The sequence below is a fragment of the Stegostoma tigrinum genome, chromosome 29 (genome assembly GCF_030684315.1).
Source record: "Stegostoma tigrinum isolate sSteTig4 chromosome 29, sSteTig4.hap1, whole genome shotgun sequence".
NCBI classification, from domain to species: Eukaryota; Metazoa; Chordata; class Chondrichthyes; order Orectolobiformes; family Stegostomatidae; genus Stegostoma; species Stegostoma tigrinum.
Window position 1 is genome coordinate 18826029 of NC_081382.1, and position 22424 is coordinate 18848452.

The following is a 22424-nucleotide window of genomic DNA, read 5'->3' on the forward strand; positions in this document are numbered from 1 at the left end:
ATTCAAACTTTGTTACAACCAGTGGAGGAATGAGGCTAGGAAAGGAATCAGTCCACCCCCTTCAGCTTCTGTGCTAAAGCTTTTACACTTAAAACGTTGTGTGAAACAGAACTGATATATGCAGTGACAATTTGCAAGTTGCATTATTCAACAGAAGATGCTCATCTGAAGCTGGTGTCATCGAATCCAGTGGAAATAAGATGCTATATGAAGTCAGCGTGACAATTAATTCTCAAATATCTCCAATCCCATTGCTCAAAGCTGATGCCTAACCTCTGATTTTGTTTCCCACGTGCTCCTTAGAACTGATAATTTGGTCCATATCTGGGCGAATCCTGCTTTCCAGTCCAGGACGGGCCTCCTCACACTTTTGTAAAACAGCTTCGTATCGGGCTTTCGTCTGTGCCAGAACCATTTTATGCACAGCCTCTGTGATCTAATTAGGGAAAATAAAGGCAGCAAAATTAAAACATAAACAGCTTCACGATGTTAAAGTACTTTTCTCTTGCTTCCAGTCAACTTTGTTTCTCACTCATGGGCAGAATTAAAAGTGAAGACTTAACCATATTAGAGGCCAAGTGTATTTTAGAATTGCCAACTGAAGTGGTAACATTTATAAATGTAACCGTGTCACATGACTCACGATATCATCAGGCATTTGCAATCTCAGGGTGACATGAACGCTTGCCCATGAATTTATTTTAACAATTTCATAAGAATTAACAGCAACCAAACTGACTCAGTGATTCGTCATTCGGCAGATATTGTGAACCAAGTTATAACTACAGATTTAATTCATGTTGGTCATTGGATTTCAATGTTTTTTAATTCATTCAGCAGATCTGGGCTTTGCTGACTAGGCCAGCATTTATTGCCTGCCCCTAACTGCTCTTAAGGCAGCCGTGGTGAGCTGCCTTCTTCAACTGCCACAGCATAAAGACACTCAAGGTGAGTCGGGAAGGGAGAGTCCCAATCAGAGCATTTCACAAAAGAACAAAGTGAAAAGCGAAGCATCTGGGAAACCCAGAAAGGCTTTCATCCAGAGAAAGTCAATGCAACAGGGTCATAGGTGAAAGGGTTGAATCAGTTTGCTATTAAGGGTTAAATTTAAAATTGTAAAAGCAGAAAAGAGGGAACCACAAATATACAAAAGGTAGCTCGGAGTGGAGGAGCCACACCATCAGCAAGACAGTGCTGGCTTTGTGAGATGTAAAGGTCATGCCTTGTAAACAGTGGGAAGACAATAGAAACGTGAGAATTGCAACATTTCATAATGCTCGAGTATTAACAGATGCCGATTATTTGTACTTTTATTTTTCCACTTCATAGTGATACAACAGCTCCCCTTGCAAGTGCATTAGAATAAGTCATCAGGAGGCTGGAAGACCACAGCAAGCCAAGCAGCATCTGGAGGAAAGGAGCAGTCAATGTATTGGGTATCATCCATCTTCAGGACTGGATGTGGGGGGTATAGGGAGAGGGACGATAGGAGAATGGTGGAGATTGCTGGACACTGGTACTCTGTATAACCTGATTGGTCAATGGTGGCTGGAAGGGAGAGTCAGAAGGTGGAGTCGAAGGGAAGAGGTGAGGCTGGAAAAGGGAGCCAGCAGATGGGTGGGAAGGTTATTTGAAATTGGAGAACTCAATATCGAGTTTTCCGGGGTGTAGGTTGCCAAGGAGGAAGATAAGGTGTTGTTCTTTAAGTTTGCATTCTGAGTACCTCCCTTCCACCCCCCCCCCCCACCCCATTATCTGCAGCTCTTCCAAAACCCACGTCCAGTCCTGAAGAAGGGTAATACCCAAAACGTTGACTGCTCCTTTCTATCAGATGCTGCCCGGCCTGCTGTGTTCTTCCAGCATCCTATTTGTCTACCTTGGATGCCAGCACCTGCAGTTATTTTTGGTCTCTAACCAAGAATAAACAATGGCTTGATTGTTTCCTGAGCCCATCAATTCATTAAGTTGTATGACAGCAACAGGTATTGTAGAACACACCTATTATTATTCATCAACACTGGCTATTAGAAAAAAGCTGTTTAAATAAAAAACTACTAAAGGTTAGTTTCTAAGGCTGGCTGTGAACATATCTTTTAATGGGCTGGGGTGTGTACCTCAGAAAATATGGTGGTAGCTCTGTCTCAAGAGAAACCATCAGGGTGAAGAAATGATGGGAATGTTAGCAGAAACAAGCTTTAAGACTGCAACTCATCCAGAAAATTAGATCAGAACTAGTCTTTAGCGGCATCTAATTTTTCCAGATGCTTCTTGGGAGTCCAAGTTTATTTTGAGGAAAGCAAGTTTCATTGTCATTCTCCTGAATTAATCATCAAAATGTTTTTGAAATGGCGATATCTTCATGAAAAATAGTATGACGCAAATTTTTAAACACACTATATGTAAAAAGTGTTGTCTAAGCAAGTTTAATCTTTAACCTGCTGTAAGGGCGGATGCTCAAATTCCAGATTCTAAGAAAAATAAGCATTTAATCCTTTTCTTCTCACCAAGGAGGAGAAAGATTGTCATCTCAAAACCTCTTGTAGAAAGAATCCATGTGAGAATAGTTATGCTACAGCAAAACAAAGTGTCAAAAGCCAAAAAATAAAAGCAGTTTTCTTTTTGATTGCTTATTTAAATGGTAATAATTTGTTGCTAATACAAATTAGAGCAGAATTTGTTGGCACCTGCTGCCTGGAGGCAACTGCTTTCAGAGTCCAAGTGACCATTTGGTGAGCTGCATCAGTAAAATTGACAGATAGTTGGCTGAAGCCAATTTCAAAGGCTGGTTCATCCAACTATCGTCGTCACAAATCTGAAGTTTCTCATACACTTACAGCTCAGACATGTTTCAAGGGATGGGCATGCACAGCCACAAGTTCCATCCCATCAGTAAAATTTATGATATGGATAGCATCTCACAGAGGGGCTTAACACAGAAGAGTGATATGATACATTACTTGTATTTTATCATGTGGTAAATAAATGATATTTCCATTCATCTTACTCCACAATTAATTTTGGAACTTGAACTTGTGCACAAACAGGAATCTTCAAACAACAAAAGAGACATGAAACCTGAGTAGTTGAACATTTCATTAAAACCATGCTAACCTTTTCACTCCTTGAAGAATGAGTTATTGGTAGAAGCAAAAATTAAATGTAAGCAAAATAATTGCAGACTAATGACAATGCAGGTTTGATGTTTTTGGCTTTAATCAGTGGCTGTCTGGTAAACCCCCCTCTATGCATTGTCATTTATTGCTGTAATGTTTCAAAACAGAGCAAGCAGCAAACTAACATCAAGATGAAAATGAATGCAAATAATGCAGATTTGAATTCAAGTATCTTCAAATCAAAAAGGGGAGGCAAATGACACAGTCTGAGGAGAAACGAGGGAAATCTTTTCTTCTCCGGAATTCTTGGCTGTTGCTTGATACTAAGCCTTAATTAGATTGGCACAGGAATGCTGCTGCACAAGATAATGCACTGATTTACTTCAACATATCTGTTAAAACAGCTTGACAAATAAGGGGAGACCTGGGTATGGACTATGAAGATCTTGGGGGCAATGTAGCTCTGTGTAATATGCTTATTTTAGGAATACAGATTTATACCTCAGTGTTGTAATACATATATATGAGGAGAGACTTTAGGAAACAGTTTTAGTTGGCAAGTTGACAGGCCAAAACATCACTATTCATATTATGGATCTTGCTGATGATCTTTTCTCTGTTCAATGGAACATGTGCAATGAAACAGTGCTTTTAATCTTTTAGCTCCCCACTCATTTACCCTCCTCCAGAATCCAGTGAGTGCTGTGAATATAACATGGCAAGTACAGGTAAACAGATTCTGGGCTACACAAAAACTCCATCATTGTGAAACAGGCAAAATGCCAGGATTTTTATTCTTGTGCACAGTAACCCTTTGGAGGAAGCCAACAAGAAACATCTTACACATTTCAATTCATAGCAAAAAGAGAATCACCTATTGTTGGCACTTTAAGAAATAGGTGCAAGTTTAAAAGTTAAAGGTGCATATAAATCACTTGAAATGGCAGGAAAAAAACATTTGTCTTTTAGAGTCATATAGCATGGAAATAGACCCTTCCATCCAACCAATCCATCCCAGACATAATCCCAAACTAAACTAGTCTCACTTGACTGCTCTTGGCCCATGTTCCTGCAATACTTTCCTATTCATATATCCATCCAGAATGTCTTTTAAACATTGTAGTTGTACCCACATCCACCACTTCATCAGGACATTCATTCCACGTGTGAACCACCTTCTGTGTAAAAAAAAAAATTGCCTCATGTCTTTTTTAAATATCTCCTCTCACTTTAAAACAATGTACCTCCTAGGCTTCAAATTCCCTGTCTTAGGGAAAAGGCAATTACCATCAACTCTATCTATACCTTTCATTATTTTATAAACTTCTGCCAGGTCACTTCTCAACCTCCTATGCTACAGTGAAAGAAAGTCCCAGCCTGTCCAGCCTTTCTCTTTAACTCAAACTTTCCAGATTTCTGAACCCCCTCCAGCTTGATAATTCACTACGTACTTAGTGAGTTCCACACTTTAGGTAAGTAGTGACATTTGCACAATGTTGAAGTGGTCAGGTCTTCAACATTTACTCAATTTGTCATGACCAGCTTTTGAGAAAAGAAAATTCAGTCCTGGGGAGAAGATAATTCTGTCTCACTTTTTCAAAGGCCATCCACTCGGTCGGTCACAAAAAATAATTGATTTCTGTTCACACACAGCTATCTCAGTCATTTGAAAATTGTGCTAGCTGGTACAAAGGAGCCAATTGTAGATTTTTCTTGATTGAAAGACACATTTTATTCCAAAATATGAGAAAGAGGCAAAACAACACACACAGGTATGAAATTTTAAGAACATGTCTGATGCAGACATGCAAAATAAGTTATTTCAATTGCATAACCTTTAGAGTGTTGGAGCTGTTAGATTTTAATCTGAGACCACAGTGATTCAGATTCTTCAACAGTAGTGAAATGTGCAGCTTTATCAGCAGAAATGACCGCTTCTCTAAGTACTGTTTAGGATAAAGAGGGAACAGAGGCCAATAGAATCCTTTCTATTATCTAGCCATCATTCTTCTTCGACTACTGCTCAAAAGCATCTACTGAAATAAAGTTCCCTTGTGTATTCCATAACTAGCTTCATTGTTTTCTACAAACACAGACAACCCTTCTTGTCTTATGTGCCACTTACCAGGCACATGGAAACTGAAACTGAAGATGCCAGTTTCTTGACCTTAGTTGACTGGTTTTGGTGTCTGTAGACAGAATTATATTTTCCAGATCAGATGATTTCACTTATTCCCCATTGGTTTCCTCAAGTTCCCTCTATCTATGATTTGTGCAACTATTTTAGGTCAGTATTTTCCCCATCTACGAGTCTGTTTAGTCCATTTAAGGTTTATGGTATTTAAAACCAAATGACGTATGTTGAAAATTGAGAGCTTCCTATTTTAATATAACAAAACATTTATCTGAACTTTGCAGATTAGGCTCAAGTTCCCTGGGAACCCTGCAGCCTAATGGTATCAATGTGGACTTCACCAGTTTCAAAATCTCCCCTTCCCCTACTGCATCCCTAAACCAGCCCAGTTCGTCCCCTCCCCCCACTGCACCACACAACCAGCCCAGCTCTTCCCCCCCCACCCACTGCATCCCAATACCAGTCCAACCTGTCTCTGCCTCCCTAACCGGTTCTTCCTCTCACCCATCCCTTCCTCCCACCCCAAGCCACACCCCCATCTATCTACTAACCTCATCCCACCTCCTTGACCTGTCCGTCTTCCCTGGACTGACCTATCCCCTCCCCACCTATCTTCTTTTCTCTCCATCTTCGGTCCGCCTCCCCCTCTCTCCCTATTTATTCCAGTTCCCTCTCCCCATCCCCCTCTCTGAAGGAGGGTCTAGGCCCGAAACGTCAGCTTTTGTGCTCCTGAGATGCTGCTTGGCCTGCTGTGTTCATCCAGCCTCACATTTTATTATCAAGTTTCAAATGTTCCTTTCATAGTACTGATTTTAGTTGACTGTAAGGCACAGAAGCACACAGTTGTACTCAAACTACAAAATAATCCTAAACATTTTATTGATTTGCTTTGCCGTAATATAGGAACATATTAAAAAATCCTGCAGCACAATGGTGTCTAATGGCTGCAGTCAAGCTGTGACCATTACAGCACACCTAGTCCACACTAACACTTCAGCCCACTAACACACAAATTAGTGGGTTTCAATTGGTTTTTAAATCCCATTTTTGCACTCCGACAAAGGGTAAAACAACATGTTTTTCAACTCATGCCCAGAGTCTGGAACATAACCTACAGCTTTCTTGTTGTGAAGGTAATTAGGTTACTTTGCAGCTGTGCCTTTTGAAGTCTTTCTCCTCGAAGCTTCCTTGGTTCCAAGGAGATGCAAAGTTCTAAAGGTTCATAAGAGAATCTTCCAGTAGTCCTTGGATTTCAATTTTACAAGTTACGTTATCATCAAGGCTTGGCGCGCAATCCTTATTTAAAGGAAAACACATCTTATTCAAAAGTTCAATATGCTCATAATATTTCATGGTTCTGATTGGTTGTATGTATTCACAAGGTAAGGCAAACTTTGTCTCAGCTATTTTATCCTGGGCAAGGTGGCACAAAGCAGTCACTCATGCATTACCCAGATTTTCTTGCCAATACTGGGAAATGACCAGGTTGAGAAATCATAGCTCAAAACAAATACCTAACAGTACCAATACGTTTTGCTGCTGAATCTCTCTTATCAAGCATGAGTATATGCTCTTAACTGGATGGAGGAAAGCCAGCAAATGTTGCATTTGCACTTCCAGGTGTTTGACAAGATACCTCAGTCAGAAGATAAGAGACCATGGCAGTGCAATTAGTTTACTGGCATGGATAGAGAATTGGCTAATGGGTAGAAAACAGTGAGTGGGGATAAAGAGAGTTCTTTTTTAGGTTGGCAACCTGTAATTAGTGGAGTTACACAAGGATCAGCGCTGGGATTGCAACTTTAATGACCTGGAGGAAGGAAGTAAACACACCATAGCCAACTTTGCAGATGACAAAAACAGGTGGAACAGCAAGTTGCAAAAGACATGCCAACAATTTACAGAGATGTGTTGAGAGATTATCTAAGCGAGCAAAAAAATAAATTAACAAATGGAGTAAAATGCAGGAAAACGTGAAGTTATTCATTTTGGAAGGGTGAGCAAAGTAAAGGATTTTTTTAAATGGAGAGAAATTGCAGAAAGCTGCAGCACACAGGGACTTGGGGACACTTGTACACAAGACACAAAGCTGGCACATAGTGCAGAAGGTATTCAGAAAGGCTGGTGGGATGTTGGCCTTTATTTCAAGGCGTTTGGAGTATAAGAGTAGAGAAGTTTTACTACAACTTAAAAAGGTGCTGGTGAGACCACGTCTGGAATACTATTTAAGGGAAGATATAATTTCCTTGAAGGCAGCTCAGAGAAGGCTTAGTAGGATGATGCCTGGTATAGAGGGATTTTCTTTTGAGCAAAGGCTATACAAGTTGGGACTCTGCTCACTGGAGTTTAGAAGAACAAGGGCTAATCTCATTGAAACGTACAGGATTTTTAAGGGGCTTGACAAGTTAAATGCTGAGGGGTAAATGATTCCCCTCTTGGGAGAGTCTAGGGTCAGAGGGCATAGACTCAGAATAAAACAATGTCAATTTAAGACGAAGATGAGGACGAACCTCTTTTCTCAAAGCGTTGAGTGTCTTTGGAACTCCTTGCTGCGGAGAGCTGTGGGGAAAGAGGCCTTGTGCATATTTAGGGTTGAGATAGATAAGATCCTTGATTATGAGGACAATCAAGGGTTACAGAGAAAATACAGGAAAGTAGACATGAAGAAAGCTGGATCAGCCATGATCCTCTTGGATTGTGGAGCAGGCTTGAGGGCCCAAACAGCATTCACCTGTTCTTTACGGCCTCAATAAGCAGTTTCAACTAAGCTGGCCACAATTTATGGTTATAAAATTTGGTTGCATTAAATATGCCAGGAGAAATATTAGGTTAACGTTAAGAAGGTTAACAGTGACATGACTTTACCAGGTAATCATTATTTAAACTGAGCAGGCCAGAACGGGGTACAGAGAGTCTATGATCATTTTTAAAACAGTGAACAGTGCAACTAATTTGATGGCATCATGTCAAAGTGGACATTTCAGCCTCCTAGATAATAAAATGAGGCGCTGGATGAACACAGCAGGCCCAGCAGCATCTCAGGAGCACAAAAGCTGACGTTTCGGGCCTAGAAGGGTCTAGGCCCGAAACGTCAGCTTTTGTGCTCCTGAGATGCTGCTTGGCCTGCTGTGTTCATCCAGCTTCACACTTTATTATCTTGGATTCTCCAGCATCTGCAGTTCCCATTATCACTGATTTCAGCCTCCTAATCAGGAGTTAAACTCCATACAAACGAGAAATTCATCACCAGTACTGCAACTTTCATCTTAACATTACAATATCTTAATACAGTGGTATTTCCAACATTACCCTTGCTGTAAGCTTCACAAATTTGTCTCAGGATTAGTCACTTTGAAAACTGCCCTAACCGAAAAGAGAAAGAAATTCAACCAATAAGGCTGACCAAAAAACAAAGATGATATTTCCCTCTGTCACTTCATGGTCCAGTTCTTCACTAATCTCTGTCCCAGGCACATATCCCTCAATCTAAACTATGCCCACTCTTTACAATGCATTCAATTCAGCTTTGTGTCCAATATGACCACGTCAATATATTGTTTGAAGAAATCACCACATCGCAAGGTTTTTGATACCATGTGTCATTGTCAGTTGTTTCCAATTAAGGATTTTTTTTAAAAACGAGGAATGACACTGCCCCTGAGATTTCTGTACTATATTATCAGCATTCTATCTGGCACTTAATGACTGGTGGCATATCTTAACTGCTGTTGTACTGCAATGTCACAGTTTGTGCTTCATTAATTTGTATGGAAGAATTACAGACACATCAATATCTATAAAAGCACCTTCAAATCAAGTTTAATATTCAATTCAAAACAATCAACGACATGCAACTTCAGCTCTCTCTCACTGATAGGATTTTCATTTTACAGCCAACCTCATTTTTCAAAATAGGACTGGCAAAATTGTTTACTCAGTGTTACTCCCTACCCAACATGTTAAAGGAGCTACCAACTCACCTTCCATTTATCATTGAGCAATATAAAGGAATGTTATATAACGTATTCAACTATAGCTCATTAAAACCCATTAGAACACAGCTTCACTGTTCGTAAGTCTCTCCATTGTTCTTGCACGACACACGCCCAGCCAATAATCACAGAACATAATTACATTGCACTGACAGCATGTTATAATTTAGGAGATTGTAAGGATCAGAGTTCTGACAAGCCAGTTTCTATTCTGAATAGTAGATGTGAACTCTATTGAAGATCTTGTTGGGACAGATCTTCAGCATGCATTGGTTTGGAGAGGATAGTTTACAAATGAACTGTTTTTATTCTGAAAAGTACTTTTTTCAAGCACACTAAGGATTTTCATTGGTCCTATAACCATTCGTCTGAGCCCCAAACAGAATCAGTGAGAGAAAACAGAAATCAAGGGACAATGATTCTATGTTTCAAAAAGGAAGTGACTATTCTGGTCGAAATTCTAACTTCATTAAACTCCTGGCTAGAAAAGGATTTGCCAGGTGTTTCTGATTTCTAGAGACTAGATGACAAACAGCATCTACCACTGGATATTCAGGTTGATTCCATGAAGGTCTTATGACACAGACATCTACTTTGGTCTAGGAGGCATGGTTCAAGTCTCACCCGTCCCATGTAGGTGCCATAACACATCTGAAGAGATTGAAAAACAGGTCTGACTGAAGATTATATAGCATTGGAAGACATTCAATCCATCACACCTGAACTGGCACTTTGAAAAAGCTGTTATAGTTAATCCCACATATGCTTGTTTTCCCCATAGCCCTACTGTTTTAACAAATCCCTGCACGTTCACATTTTTCTCCATATTCCTCCAAACTTTAGGCAGTCATACAAGCACAAACTGCTGGAGCAACTCAGGTCTGGCAGCATGTGAAGAGAAAATAGATTTAATGCTTCAAGTCCAGTGACCCTACTTCAGACCTTCAACAGACCTGCTGAGTTTCTCCAGCAATTTCTCTTGTTTGACTTCCAGCATCCACAGATTTGTTTAAAGAAACCAGCCATATTCAATAGGTTATAGTTGCCAACCTTCCTGCCAACAGAACAGTCAATCCCTATTTACTTTCCCCAGTCCTTCACAGTTTAATTTGTACAAGGGACTAGAAATGAAATACCAAATACAGGCTGATGTCATTTCCGCTTTGTGGCCTGTAAGTGTCTTCCTCAAATAGTGAAAACTTCCAAAAGATGACAACGCGCAAATCTTTCCATAATTTATCAGTTCTAGGAGAATGTAAATGAATGTGTCTGTGTCTGTGCTTGTGCTAATAAAAAGGACCAATAACCAATTTGTTTAGATACATACATTCAATGAATAAATACTCACCAGGATCCAGGCCCTCTGTCGGTCATGAAACTTGCCCTTTAGCTTTGGTTGAATTGCAGTTCCCAGTTCCGGTAGAAGCTCCTCCATTACCAAATTACTTATGATCTTGAGGAGAGAGAGAGCGACAGAAAGAGAGAATAAAGAACCCAGTAATTATCTTATCCAATAACTTTGCACAGCTTCAAGTGTGCAGTCAGATATTTGTTTCATCGGTTTACATCACTAAAGCTCACCTGGCCAACCAACATTTCCAGAGGAAACTGGATTCACTTCCAACATCAATCTGGCCCCAAAAATCATTTGTTGTACTTTAGTTTTCTCATCAACATGAATCAAATTCAAGACATTGTAGAACTTCAACTATAAAACGAACTTTGTTTCAATCTTGGTTTCACTCTATGCCGTAAAGCCAAACAAAGAAAGTCTATATTATTGATTCTTTTACTCCAGGACCCCTCTATACTTTCACAACTCCCCTTGGAGCAAGGGGGAAGCAAGGAAGAGTGAGAGACATGAAAGTGGAAGTCTGAAAGACACTTTGACCAAATATGAGCTGGATGAACACAGCAGGCCAAGCAGCTGAGGAGCAGGAAAGCTGATGTTTCAGGTCGAGACCCAAGAAGCATCTCCACCCAAAATGTCAGCTTTCCTGCTCGGCCTGCTGTGTTCATCCAGCTCTACACCTTGTTATCCCAGATTCTCCAGCATCTGCAGTTCCGACTATCTCTTGACCAAATATGGGCATTTTCAGTACACCACACGTAATAATGCTGATCAAAATTTATTTTGAAAATGACTACACTAAAATGCTGGGTTTACAAGAATAAAATACATGATGATCTTGGCTCACATTACAAACTTGATTCTTGTAATAAGTGGTTTAAGAATTGCACATAGTTTGTGTTAAAAACAGAGGAAAGATCATTTGTACATTGGTTATTATGATGGATCATATATTGCTAAAGTAATTTGCTTATAAATTTATACAAAGCATCTGCTAAAAATGACAATTTTCCACATCACCCATTCACACTTGAATAGTTCAGCATAGGACACTTAGAAAATAAAAGAGTTGAATACTTTTTTTTATTAAGTCATGTTTGTGGAATAAAACACTTCAGATTAATAATGAAAGGACACAAATTGCAGTTTCTTATAGTATTTCCAAAAATTCTGCCAAAAGTTTCATGAATGGAACAGAATTTTCTGGTAATTTTTGCAAACTATTTAGTTTACAAGTACATGAATGTCAGATTTTAACTGAGTATTAAAACTTGGTAAGCCTTTGGATCAGAAGGTTTGGGAACAAAGCCAAACGAGGTCACGGTGTTTCTGAATAAATACACTGGCTCTTTTTTGGGATGCAGTGGGGGGAGGGGACGAACTGGGCTGGTTTTGGGATGCGGTGGTGGGGGGGGATTTTGAAGCTGGTGAAGTCCACATTGATACCATTGGGTTGCAGGGTTCCCAAGCGGAATATGAGTTGCTGTTCTTGCAACCTTCGGGTGGCATCATTGTGGCACTGCAGGAGGGCTGTTCTTGCAACCCATCCCCTCTCCCCACTGCATCCCAAAACCAGCCTAGCCTGTCTCCGCTTCCCTAACCTGTTCTTCTTCTCACCCATCCCTTCCTCCCACCTCAAGCCGCACCTCCATTTCCTACCTACCACCTCATCCTGCCTCCTTGACCTGTCAGTCTTCCCTGGACTGACCTACCTCCCATCCCTACCTCCTCACCTATGCTCTTCTCTCTACCTATCTTCTTTTCTCTCCATCTTCGGTCCACCTCCCCCTCTCCCTATTTATTCCAGTTTCCCCCTCCCCATTCCCCCTCACTGATGAAGGTCTAGGCCCAAAACGTCAGCTTTTGTGCCCCCGGAGATGCTGCTTGGCCTGCTGAGTTCATCCAGCTCCACACTTTGTTATCTTAGAACAAAACAGACTTCTTTCCATTGGGCTAAGTTTAGCCTTTGTCCTTGTGAACACACAACTGGGACTGGTCTGATGAGAATCATTTGCCATTATTTTATGGAGCACCAGCCAATAAGACGCTCTCTTTTCATTGGCTAGCCATGAAACACAAAGTTGCCGGCAAATCCATAAATAATTAAAGTAACTTTTTTTAAAAGCATGAATACTTGTTTTCCAACTTCTCCCTTTCCTGAGGGCATTGGTTTGTGCCTTTGTAAAGCTTTGTCAATCCTTTATGAAACCCCATGCATGTTATTAACTAAAAATGGCACTGGACAAGACCAATTCTGAACACGCACTCTCCCTCTTCCTCTCCCCTAGGCTGAGGAAGAAGTGTGTTTCTCTCCAACCACGTCCAATCATCACCCCAGAATTTGGCATTGAGGCACATACTTAATGATTTGACATATGATCTGTTAGAAGGCGGCTCCGGACAATAGGCAATAAAAATTTATTCACAGAAGACAGGGCAGCCTTAATTTAAAAAAGGTAGTTTGTGATGTGTACATTAAAAACTAAAAAGAGTTTAAATGCTCATTGCATCAATGAATTCATAACTCGATACTTTCCAAGTGCAGAACTGCCTGTAGCAAGGAAAGGGGGCGAGACAGACGGGGTATGCATGAGACAGATTGTCAGAGATAAAGGGAGCGGGTAATGAGGGGGCTGAAAAAAAAAAATGGGCTTGGGAGAAAGAAATGCTGCGGATGGGAACTGTTAATGGACAATAATAGTTTGGCTGTGATGAAAACAGACTGTGATGACAGGATGCTCAGACCTCAAATTACTGAACTGATATTGAATCCTGAAGGCTGCAGGGTCCCCAAGTGGAAAACAAGATATAGTTCTTCCAGCTTGCACTGTGCAGGGTCATGTTTGTGGACAGAATGTAGGTGTTTGGCTTTGGTATTCCAAAGTGGCAAACAATGTTCTGTCTGCAAAAATTATCCCACATTTCCTGTTGCCTGCCACTTCAACATACCATGTCCCCTGAACAACATTTGTGTCTTAGGTTTGCTGCAGTTTTCCAGTGAAGTTCAGTGCAAGCTGGAAGAACAGCATCTCATTTCCTGCTTGGGGACCCCACAACCTTCAGGACTCCACATTCAAGGCCCGAGCACCTTCTTCCATGCACTAGGTCCTGTCATCACATGGGCTGCTTTCACTCAATCATCATGCCCTATTCGCAGTGTTTCTTTCTCTCAGGCTCACTGTTATCCATTCTTTTGTCTGCTCAACTGCTGTTTTCTTTCTTTCTCTCCCTCTTCCTAGCAACAATGAGTTCTGAAGGGAGGACATTGCACTTGAAACAGTAACTCAATTCCTTCCCTCCACAGTTGCTGCCAGACCTCCAGCAATTTCTGGTTTTGTTCTTACTTTACTGTTGTAAGTTTCAGGAGAATGGGCAGGGAGGTCTGGAAAGGGGCCATGTTATCAGAAGGTCAGGAAACACTGGGGGAATCAATGGTATAATTTTTCTTTCTTTGTAAAGTTTTTCCCCAAATATCCAGCTGTGGTTTAGTTTTCCGGAGAAAGCATGACAGGCAATCATGAATAGAAACTTTGGGAAAGGCAGAAGGAGGATATGGAAAATTTCCAGTCTTAATTCAATTTGAATGCAACAGAAAGATAATAGTTGGCTTGATACCAAAAGCCAATAAAGTTTAAAAAATGTTTAAAGAATGTGATCCATAACCCTCTCAACATTCAGAATCACACCGATTATGCTTTGAGGGGTATCAGGTTACTGGGAAAAATAAATGATTACACTTAATAGACACTCTATTATACCTCAGCACATTAAGAAACATATGGGGATAATCCACCATTGTATAAAGGAGACAGATTTTGAGACCTCCATTTACATTACTTCTGAGGACTTGATACTTTACATCATCTCAAACTAATCTGTCAGGTGACAATACAGTGTGGAGCTGGAGGAACACAGGTCAGGAAGCATCGGAGCAGGAAAGTTGACGTTACAGGTCAGGACCCTCCTTCAGGTCCCCTGGTGTTGCCTGACCTGTGTTCCTCCAGCTCTACACTGTTTTCTGACTCCAGCATCTGTCATTTGACAACCTTTTTGCAGGGAAAGTAGGGAAAGACACCTTATAACTTTGTTCATTAGTGGTAAAGTATGGACCATAAATTGAACAACTTCATTGGATGGAAATGGAAATTCACAGGATTTCTTCAGCTGTTGAAGATAAAGCACCTTAGGCAATGGAACAAGAAAAAAAAGCATCAATTCACACGACCTGTGAGCACAGCCATTAAATATCTGAAGCTACAACCCTGCCATGTGAACAGTCACCTAGTTTCACTGCTCAGACAGAAAGGCATTAGTAGCCAAATACTGTCTGCCCTTTCAAGACTGCACCAAAATAGGGAGGGGGCTTTGTCTGAAAACAGTTAAAAATTGCAGAATAGCTGAACTTCCAACGGCCGTAGCATTGTATGTTTAGTTCATAACCCCATCCACTGCATGCTAATCTCTTTCTTTGCATTATAAAAATAGCAATCAGGCTAAGTTTAGAGAGCTGATTCATTATGCAAATCGAGACCTAGAACATGCTGCAAGGATTACAGATGCACACGGCTTTCTGAATTACCAAACCAAGTTATCAAAGCAACCCGAATTACCGATTGTACTAAGGACAGACTGGTCATCTCATCGCTCAATAAGAAATGGTTCAACTGCGTCCAAACACATTGCCGCCACTTTCTTTTGGGTGGGGGGGGGGGGCACGAGAACGTCTGATCAACAATTTGAACTTAATGCCGAATTCAAGTGCATGCATAGATGCTATTCTTACCAATTTGCAAGGTAGAGAGAGAGCCAACTGGCATCTAAACCTTCATAGACTCCCTACAGTGCATACAAGGCCATTCCAAAAATCAAATCACCAAACCTCCAAAGACCGTCCCACCCATGCCCAGCGCCCCCCATCCAACCTATGCCTGTAACCCCACATTTCCCTTGGCTAATACATCTGTCCTACACATACCTGGATACTATGGGCAACTTGGCATGGAAAATCTACCTAGCTTGCACATCTTTGGATGGTGGGAGGAAACTGGAGCACCTGGAGGAAACCCATACAGACATGGGGAGGACTTACAAACTCCACACAGACAGTCACCCAAAGGTGGAAGTGATCCTGGGTCCCTGGCGCTGTGAGGCAGAAGTGCTAACCACTGAGCCATCTTGCTGGCCAAGTCAAAGAACAAGTCTCTATTTCTTGAGGAGCATTAATCCTCATGTCTAGATCCAAATATATTAGCATTAAAAGCCTTAGGGTTACAGGAAAAGCTCTGGTTTTGTTCCATTGCAACATGTAGCCATAGGATCATTTTTGAGGAAATGTGGCAACTGACAGTCAACTAACCACATTAAATTTCCGGAATGAGTTTTCCGGTTAATCTCCCATAATGTCAATGGGCAAAGGTTTGTAGTGAGACTCTTGATCAGGCAACTACATCCATACCCTATAAAACATATTACCATTATTAATAACAGTCTCAATCAGCAATCAATACCGACATACAAAATGAGCTAGCACCTCCAGGATCTGTAAACTTTTTAAACAGGAAGATAAAGTCAAAACAGCCTCTACTTCATCACAGAACCTGTCAATTTGTTTTGAAAATTTGTTCAAGAAGCAATTATTCTTGACAACTACCCAGCCCAAATAAGAGTACAGTGCAGCCTAAATGACTGCCACCTCCTAGGGAGATACCACTGGCATCCATTTGGTACCTGGCAAAGATGGCGCAGAAGTCTACTGCCTTGCATGGGTGAAAAGACTGGCATTAACACACCTGGCACACTGACACAGCACATCACCTGCATGCGTCACACCCCTTGCTGCTCAATGAAACAGTATTTTGTACCAAAAAGCGGGAATCATCCATCCTTTTTCATTTGTTACCAAATCATGCTTTGCACAAAAGCTTGTTACAAACTGAGTTGGCACACTAATCTTTAGCTGTGCCTTACACCAAAAAATGGAAAAATTCCAATTCTGAGATCAGGCTGAAGAAATGCTTTTTGTTTAGACCTAAACCTGACTTACTGAATTTCATTCCCTTACAGCTCATTTGTTTTGGCAAGTACTTTTTTGCTGCTTGAATTAATCTAAGTACTCACCACTCGAGCGGTTTGGCACTGCTAAAGTTTTAGGAATTTTGAACTTCTTTACAACAGATGGGTATGCTTTTTTGTATCACCTAGCTAACTTTGAGAATAAAACCCACAGATAAAGATTATGCACAATATCAACTTGGATAGAAGGCCTTCAGAATAATAGAATTGGGTTAAATGAGAAAAAAAATTCTACCTTCTCCTTCAGAGAGCCTTTGGTAAATACAACCCCTTAGACAGCATCTTCCAAACCCATGACCACTTCCATCTAGAAGGACAAGGGTAGCAGATATATGGAACACCATCACCTCCAAGTTCCACTCCAAATCACTCACCATCCTGACTTGGAAGTATATTGCTGTTCCTTCACTATCGCTAGGTCAAAATCCCAGAATTCCCTCCCTAACACTATTGTGGGTCAACCCATAGCAGGAGGGCTGCAGCAGTTCAAGGCGGCAGCTCACCACTACCTTCTCTAGGGCAACTAAAGATGGGCAAGAAACACTGGCCAGCCAATGACAGCCATATCCCACAAATGAACGAAAAAAATCGTAAACTCCATTTGTTCTGGATATGATTCATACTCAGGTCTGCAACCTTCCGTACTACTTTTGGATGGCCTGTACCCAAAGATTTCAGACAACCCAGCAAAAACATCATGGTGATACTTTGTGGGTGTGGCTTGCATCTTACGAAATGCGACTATATCGAGATCGGTGCACATTGGGTGGTTCTGCTGGTGTGGTTTTGTTGGTATCTATCAGGGAGTAGATTTGAGGAAGCCAAGATAAGCTTGTACATTGGCAGAATCTCACAGCAATGCCAATTCACAAAAATGTTGATCCATTGCATGCGTAGACACGCTCGCCTAGGTAGTATTTGGCACTATCAATTGCTGAGATACACGTTTTTACGTTGACTAATGACAGTATTAGGTCCTCTGTTGACTTTAGTTTTGAGTGGTCATCCTGTCTTTTCAGGTCATAACATACTAAAGGTTAGAAAAGCTTCTGATCACCATATACCATTGATTTGCTGAGAGAGTTTAACAAACGTCAAAAGTTTGGTCATCTTCTGAAATTTTTCTTTTGCTTCATCCACTCTGAACTTCACTGATCTGTTTGCACGTTTTTTTAAATAAATATATTCAGCCATGAGGGACAGGCATCCCTGGCTGGGTCAGCATTAATGGCCAGTCCCTAGGCTGCCTTTGAGAAAGCGGTGAGCTGCTTTGTTAACCACTTGTACACCCTAATTTCTTTGAAGCCAAAGGCCATTAAGACAATGGAGCAGAAGCAGGATATCAGGCACATCAAACCTGCTCCACGATTCAATGAGATCAGGAATGATAGATAATCTGGGAGACCATTTTCCTGCCTTCTCCCCATAAACCTTGATTCCAACATAGATTTTAAAAACTTCTGACCTTCGCCTTAAATATACTTAATGGCCCTGCTTCAACGGCCTTCAAGAACACCATAGATTCACTGCCCTCAGAAGAAATTCCTTCTCCTCTATCCCAACAAGATGACACTTTACTCAGATTATGCCCTCTGCTCCTAGTCTCTCTGACAACTGGAAACAACCTAGCCACATCTACTCCAACCAGCCCCCTGAGACTTTTGTGTGTTTCAGTAAGATCTTGTTTTATTCTTTTCAACTACTGAGTACAGGTCCAAACTATTCACCCTTGTGTAACCTCTCTGGTCTGCCTCCAGTGCAGTATATACTTCCTTAGCCAAGGGGGTCAAAAACTTCACATGGTTCAAGATGGTGAAGTTATTAGTTCCTTGTATAGCTTATTGTGTCCTTTCTATTTTTATTTCAAAGGGAATGGGATAAAAAGAGCCAACATTCCATTTACTTTCCTCATGCACATGCATGCTAACTTAGTGTTATTTATAAACAAGAACTCCCAAATACAACTGTGCTTCAGCTTTTGGCAGTCTTCTTCCATTTCGGTCAGCTCCTCTATACTAAAGTAACCTTACATCGCCCCCACATTATATTCCATCTGCTAAGATTTCAGCCATTCAGCCTACCTCCCTAAAGAATCCTAATAAAGTATATCAGGTGAGATTTCGCTCCAATAAACCATACTGACTTTTCTTGATCATATTATGGATATCTACTAAATGCTCTGCAATCACGACCTTTACAAGAGACTCTAACATTTTCTGAACAAAAGCTGTTAAGTTACATATTTTTTTGACACCAAGTATTCAATTCGCACTTTTCCAGTCCTCTGCCACGTCTCCAGAATCTGAGCCTTCTTGCTAAGTGACTACCAGTGCATCCGCTATCTCCACCAACTACCATTAACATACAGGATGCATCCCGTCAGGTCTGTGGAAAGTAAGCAGGGTTGACTCTTCGGCAGAACTCAGATTTTTCAGGCATGTAATAGCAGGTTTCTGCCCGTAGGTGGTGTAAGTGCTAAATAGGTTGCAATGACATCTCCAGCATTTATTGACTGCTTTGCACAATTTAGAGAACAAAAACGTCAGAACAGACTGACATCTGGATACTAAGTTTCCATACATGCTCGCAGAGCTGGTAGGTTTGGTTGCAAACTTTGCATCACCCTGCTAGGTGGCATTATCAGTGCACCTCTGGTAAAGCATCGGTGTTCTGTCCTGCTTGTTATTTACATGCCTCAGTTTGCTGGGATGGTTGACATTACTTCCAGTTCCGTTTCTCAGTGGATTGTAAATTGGGTCCAGTTCAGTGTGTTTGTTGACAGAATTCCAGTTGGAATGCCAGGCCTCCCAGAATTCCCTGGCATGTCTCTGTTTGGTTTGTGCTATTATGGATATTACTAATTAACCTAGCATAATATATAAAAACCATGCAAGGACTGTGAGAAACATTACATTGGCCAAACTGGAAGAAACTGACAATAAGGATACACGAACACCAACTAGCCAAGAGACTTGACCAATTCTACTAGTCTCAACACACACGGGCAAAGAAGGACACAAATTCCATTGGGACAACACATCCGTAATAGCGCAAGCTCAACAGGGAAATCCTGGCATTCGAACTGAACTCCAAACACATTGCATTGGCCCTGATATACAAACCACTGAGGAACTGAACCAGAAGTACTGCGAACCACCCCAGCAAACTGAGCTTTATAAATAACAAGCAGGAAAGAACACCAACATTTCACTGGAGATGCACTGATGTTACTAGCAGGGTGATGAAACGTCTGCAACCAAACAATGGCTTGGCGAGCAATACCACCTCATCCGTAACACAAGCTACAAATCTTCTCAAAAACTTGAAAGTTGTCTACACTTTCAGAAACGGATCATTATCCCAATTCTTTAATATCCAAACCTGCCGCCTGGATGCTCTTCAATTTGTTTCCCTGATATCTACCACTAAGATACAACATCTGAGTCAGTCGTCATCACTGCTACCATGATGCGGGGGCAGGCGAGGGGGCCCAGGAGCCTCTTATCAGATGCAACAGTGCTCACATTTTCTCCTATAACATAGGAAACTGGCTTCAAGTTGCGAATATTGAAGAATCCAACAGATGTTTATTGCAGCCGACCATCATATAAAACATGTCACTATCAACATCTAAGTGTCTGAACTGATATTAAGTGAATAGCTACAGAGCAGTATGCTTTCACTTGTGTGTCATGCTTCAAAGTGACTAGTTAAGATGGAGTATGAGATCTTTATACATTCAGGTTACATTTATGAAACAGTGATTATTTCATGAGCTTGTTTCTTACAGTATTTAGGATGGTGAGATAGAACAGAACAGCTATCTTTTATACATGGACTTTTGACTCTACAGGATCACCAGTACGAAACGCCTTTAACAACCATGCAAAGGCCCACGGGCAAGAAAGTCCCAATCCCTTCTCAGAAGCAACATCAGGATATTAAAATAAAACTTCAGCATTATTAGAGACAATAGGAGCCCACATAAAACTGCACATTATCTTATACTTAAAAGCAATTACTTTAAATAACAAGCATACAGGAGATTTAGTGTTCTTTTCTCCACCCACACCCCCAACCCAAGGCAAAATATCTTCACCTCCACTAACTGATGCCAACATATTCATTGTATTTATATCATCCTCTGTTGGCAGCTTGAGGAAAAATGGCGTTTTAACTTCATTGACTTAAGCTACAATCATACTGCAAGCACATCAGTAAGATTTTCAACATTCGTTCATTATAAGCTTCTTTTCTAAGAAATTCACTTCACTTTGCTACCCTAAAGATAAATCTTAGATATTCAACTTTTTTACTTTAGCTTTATTTTCTAGACAAACTGGTCTTGAAAAGACATGGACAGCTGCTTTTGATAGAAAATAAAATCCAAGTTATATCTGTTGATTTGAACTGTGTTGTGGATTGTATTATTACACTTGTTTCATCTCGAGGCATTGGGTTTAAATGTGATTGTTTGATAAACTCTCAGTTCACTGTGTGCTACACACCAGAAGAAATAAGTTCTAACTGAATGAGTGTCTGGTGATCTTACTCAGAAGGGTCATGGGTTAGTCAAATGTGGTAATGGGAAGGAAACACACGGATTTGCAAGTAGTAAAGTGGGGCTATGTTTCAACAAAGCACAGAAGCAGGAGTAAACAGACATGAATTTGATTATGCTCGTTCTGGCAATCATTTAAAGAATACAAAAAGCTGCTCTTGAAACAGGTTGAGCCAAACTGGTAGCTTGTTATTCCTGTGATATAAAGTTGTTACAAAAAGTGCAACCCAAGAGCAATAATGACAGTATCACTGTCAAAACACAGAAACTGAACAATTCTAATATCCCAGGGAACTTATTACAGTCTAATGGTTAAAGTAAAAGCTACCAGATAGGTTTAAAAATGGTTAAAGCAAGTCAATACTAATGTTGATTCACCTTCAAATGTTGCTACCAATGCTTGCTAATGCAGAGGGTGAAATAATACACCAAACAATATTTACACACAAAGCTGATAAAACTTTGTGGGAAAGCAAGTCTTCAATGAGCCAGATGTTCCCTTCAAGTTTCTGGTTTCCTCTAAAAATGGTGAAAAACTATCCTGCAGCCAAAATTAACCATATAAATTTGGGAATCACTAATTTCATATCATGTGAACCAATGTGTCCATTCTCTCAAGTATACGTAGCCATGTTGTCAAACAATTTACATGACAAATACAATAATTGGTATGGAACAAACAAACAGCACAGTAACAAGGCATCAGCTCTACTCTGATTTAGCAAAGTGTTGGTTTTGTTCCAGAGCAACATGGTACTGGCTCAAGTAGAACAGCAGTAATCACTATCACACTCCACAGCACAATGAGCCTGTTCAACCACAACCACAGCCTGAATTTGCTTTTGCTAATATATTTGTGCCAGCAGCAATAAATTCAATAGGTGGGGAAAGACAAGGGAAATAACTGCACCCACATCCTTTGGGATTAGTGTTGGTATGAGCGATGTGGAGGAGAGAGAAGCGGTGCCACATGTATACAAGAACAGTCTTGTCTTGTAAAACGAGTGCAAATAGTGGATACAAAATGACTGTCTTCCTCAGTAATATTCCTCCCACATTGTTCCAAAGGTCACTATAAAGATTGATACCTTCTCCACAAACTACAATGCCATCTTGCTTTGATAGTGCAAGTCCATTGACACTGGTAACACTTGCTTCTGTTGTTTTGCACAGCACAATATAGCACAAGATAATAAAATGT

The 22424-nt window shown here is 40.7% G+C and overlaps 1 protein-coding gene across 2 annotated transcripts in view; it reads right to left on the reverse strand.

The window, feature by feature from the left end:
* Positions 1-22424, reverse strand: part of niban2a (niban apoptosis regulator 2a) — a 186377-nt gene that overhangs the window by 18603 nt on the left and 145350 nt on the right. For both annotated transcript variants that reach the window (XM_048559120.2, XM_059638144.1), the window contains 2 exons: positions 10588-10692; positions 274-436 (listed from right to left, as the gene is read on the reverse strand). In XM_048559120.2, the coding sequence (XP_048415077.2) occupies positions 274-436; positions 10588-10692 (268 nt within the window). The remainder of the gene's footprint in view (positions 1-273; positions 437-10587; positions 10693-22424) is intronic.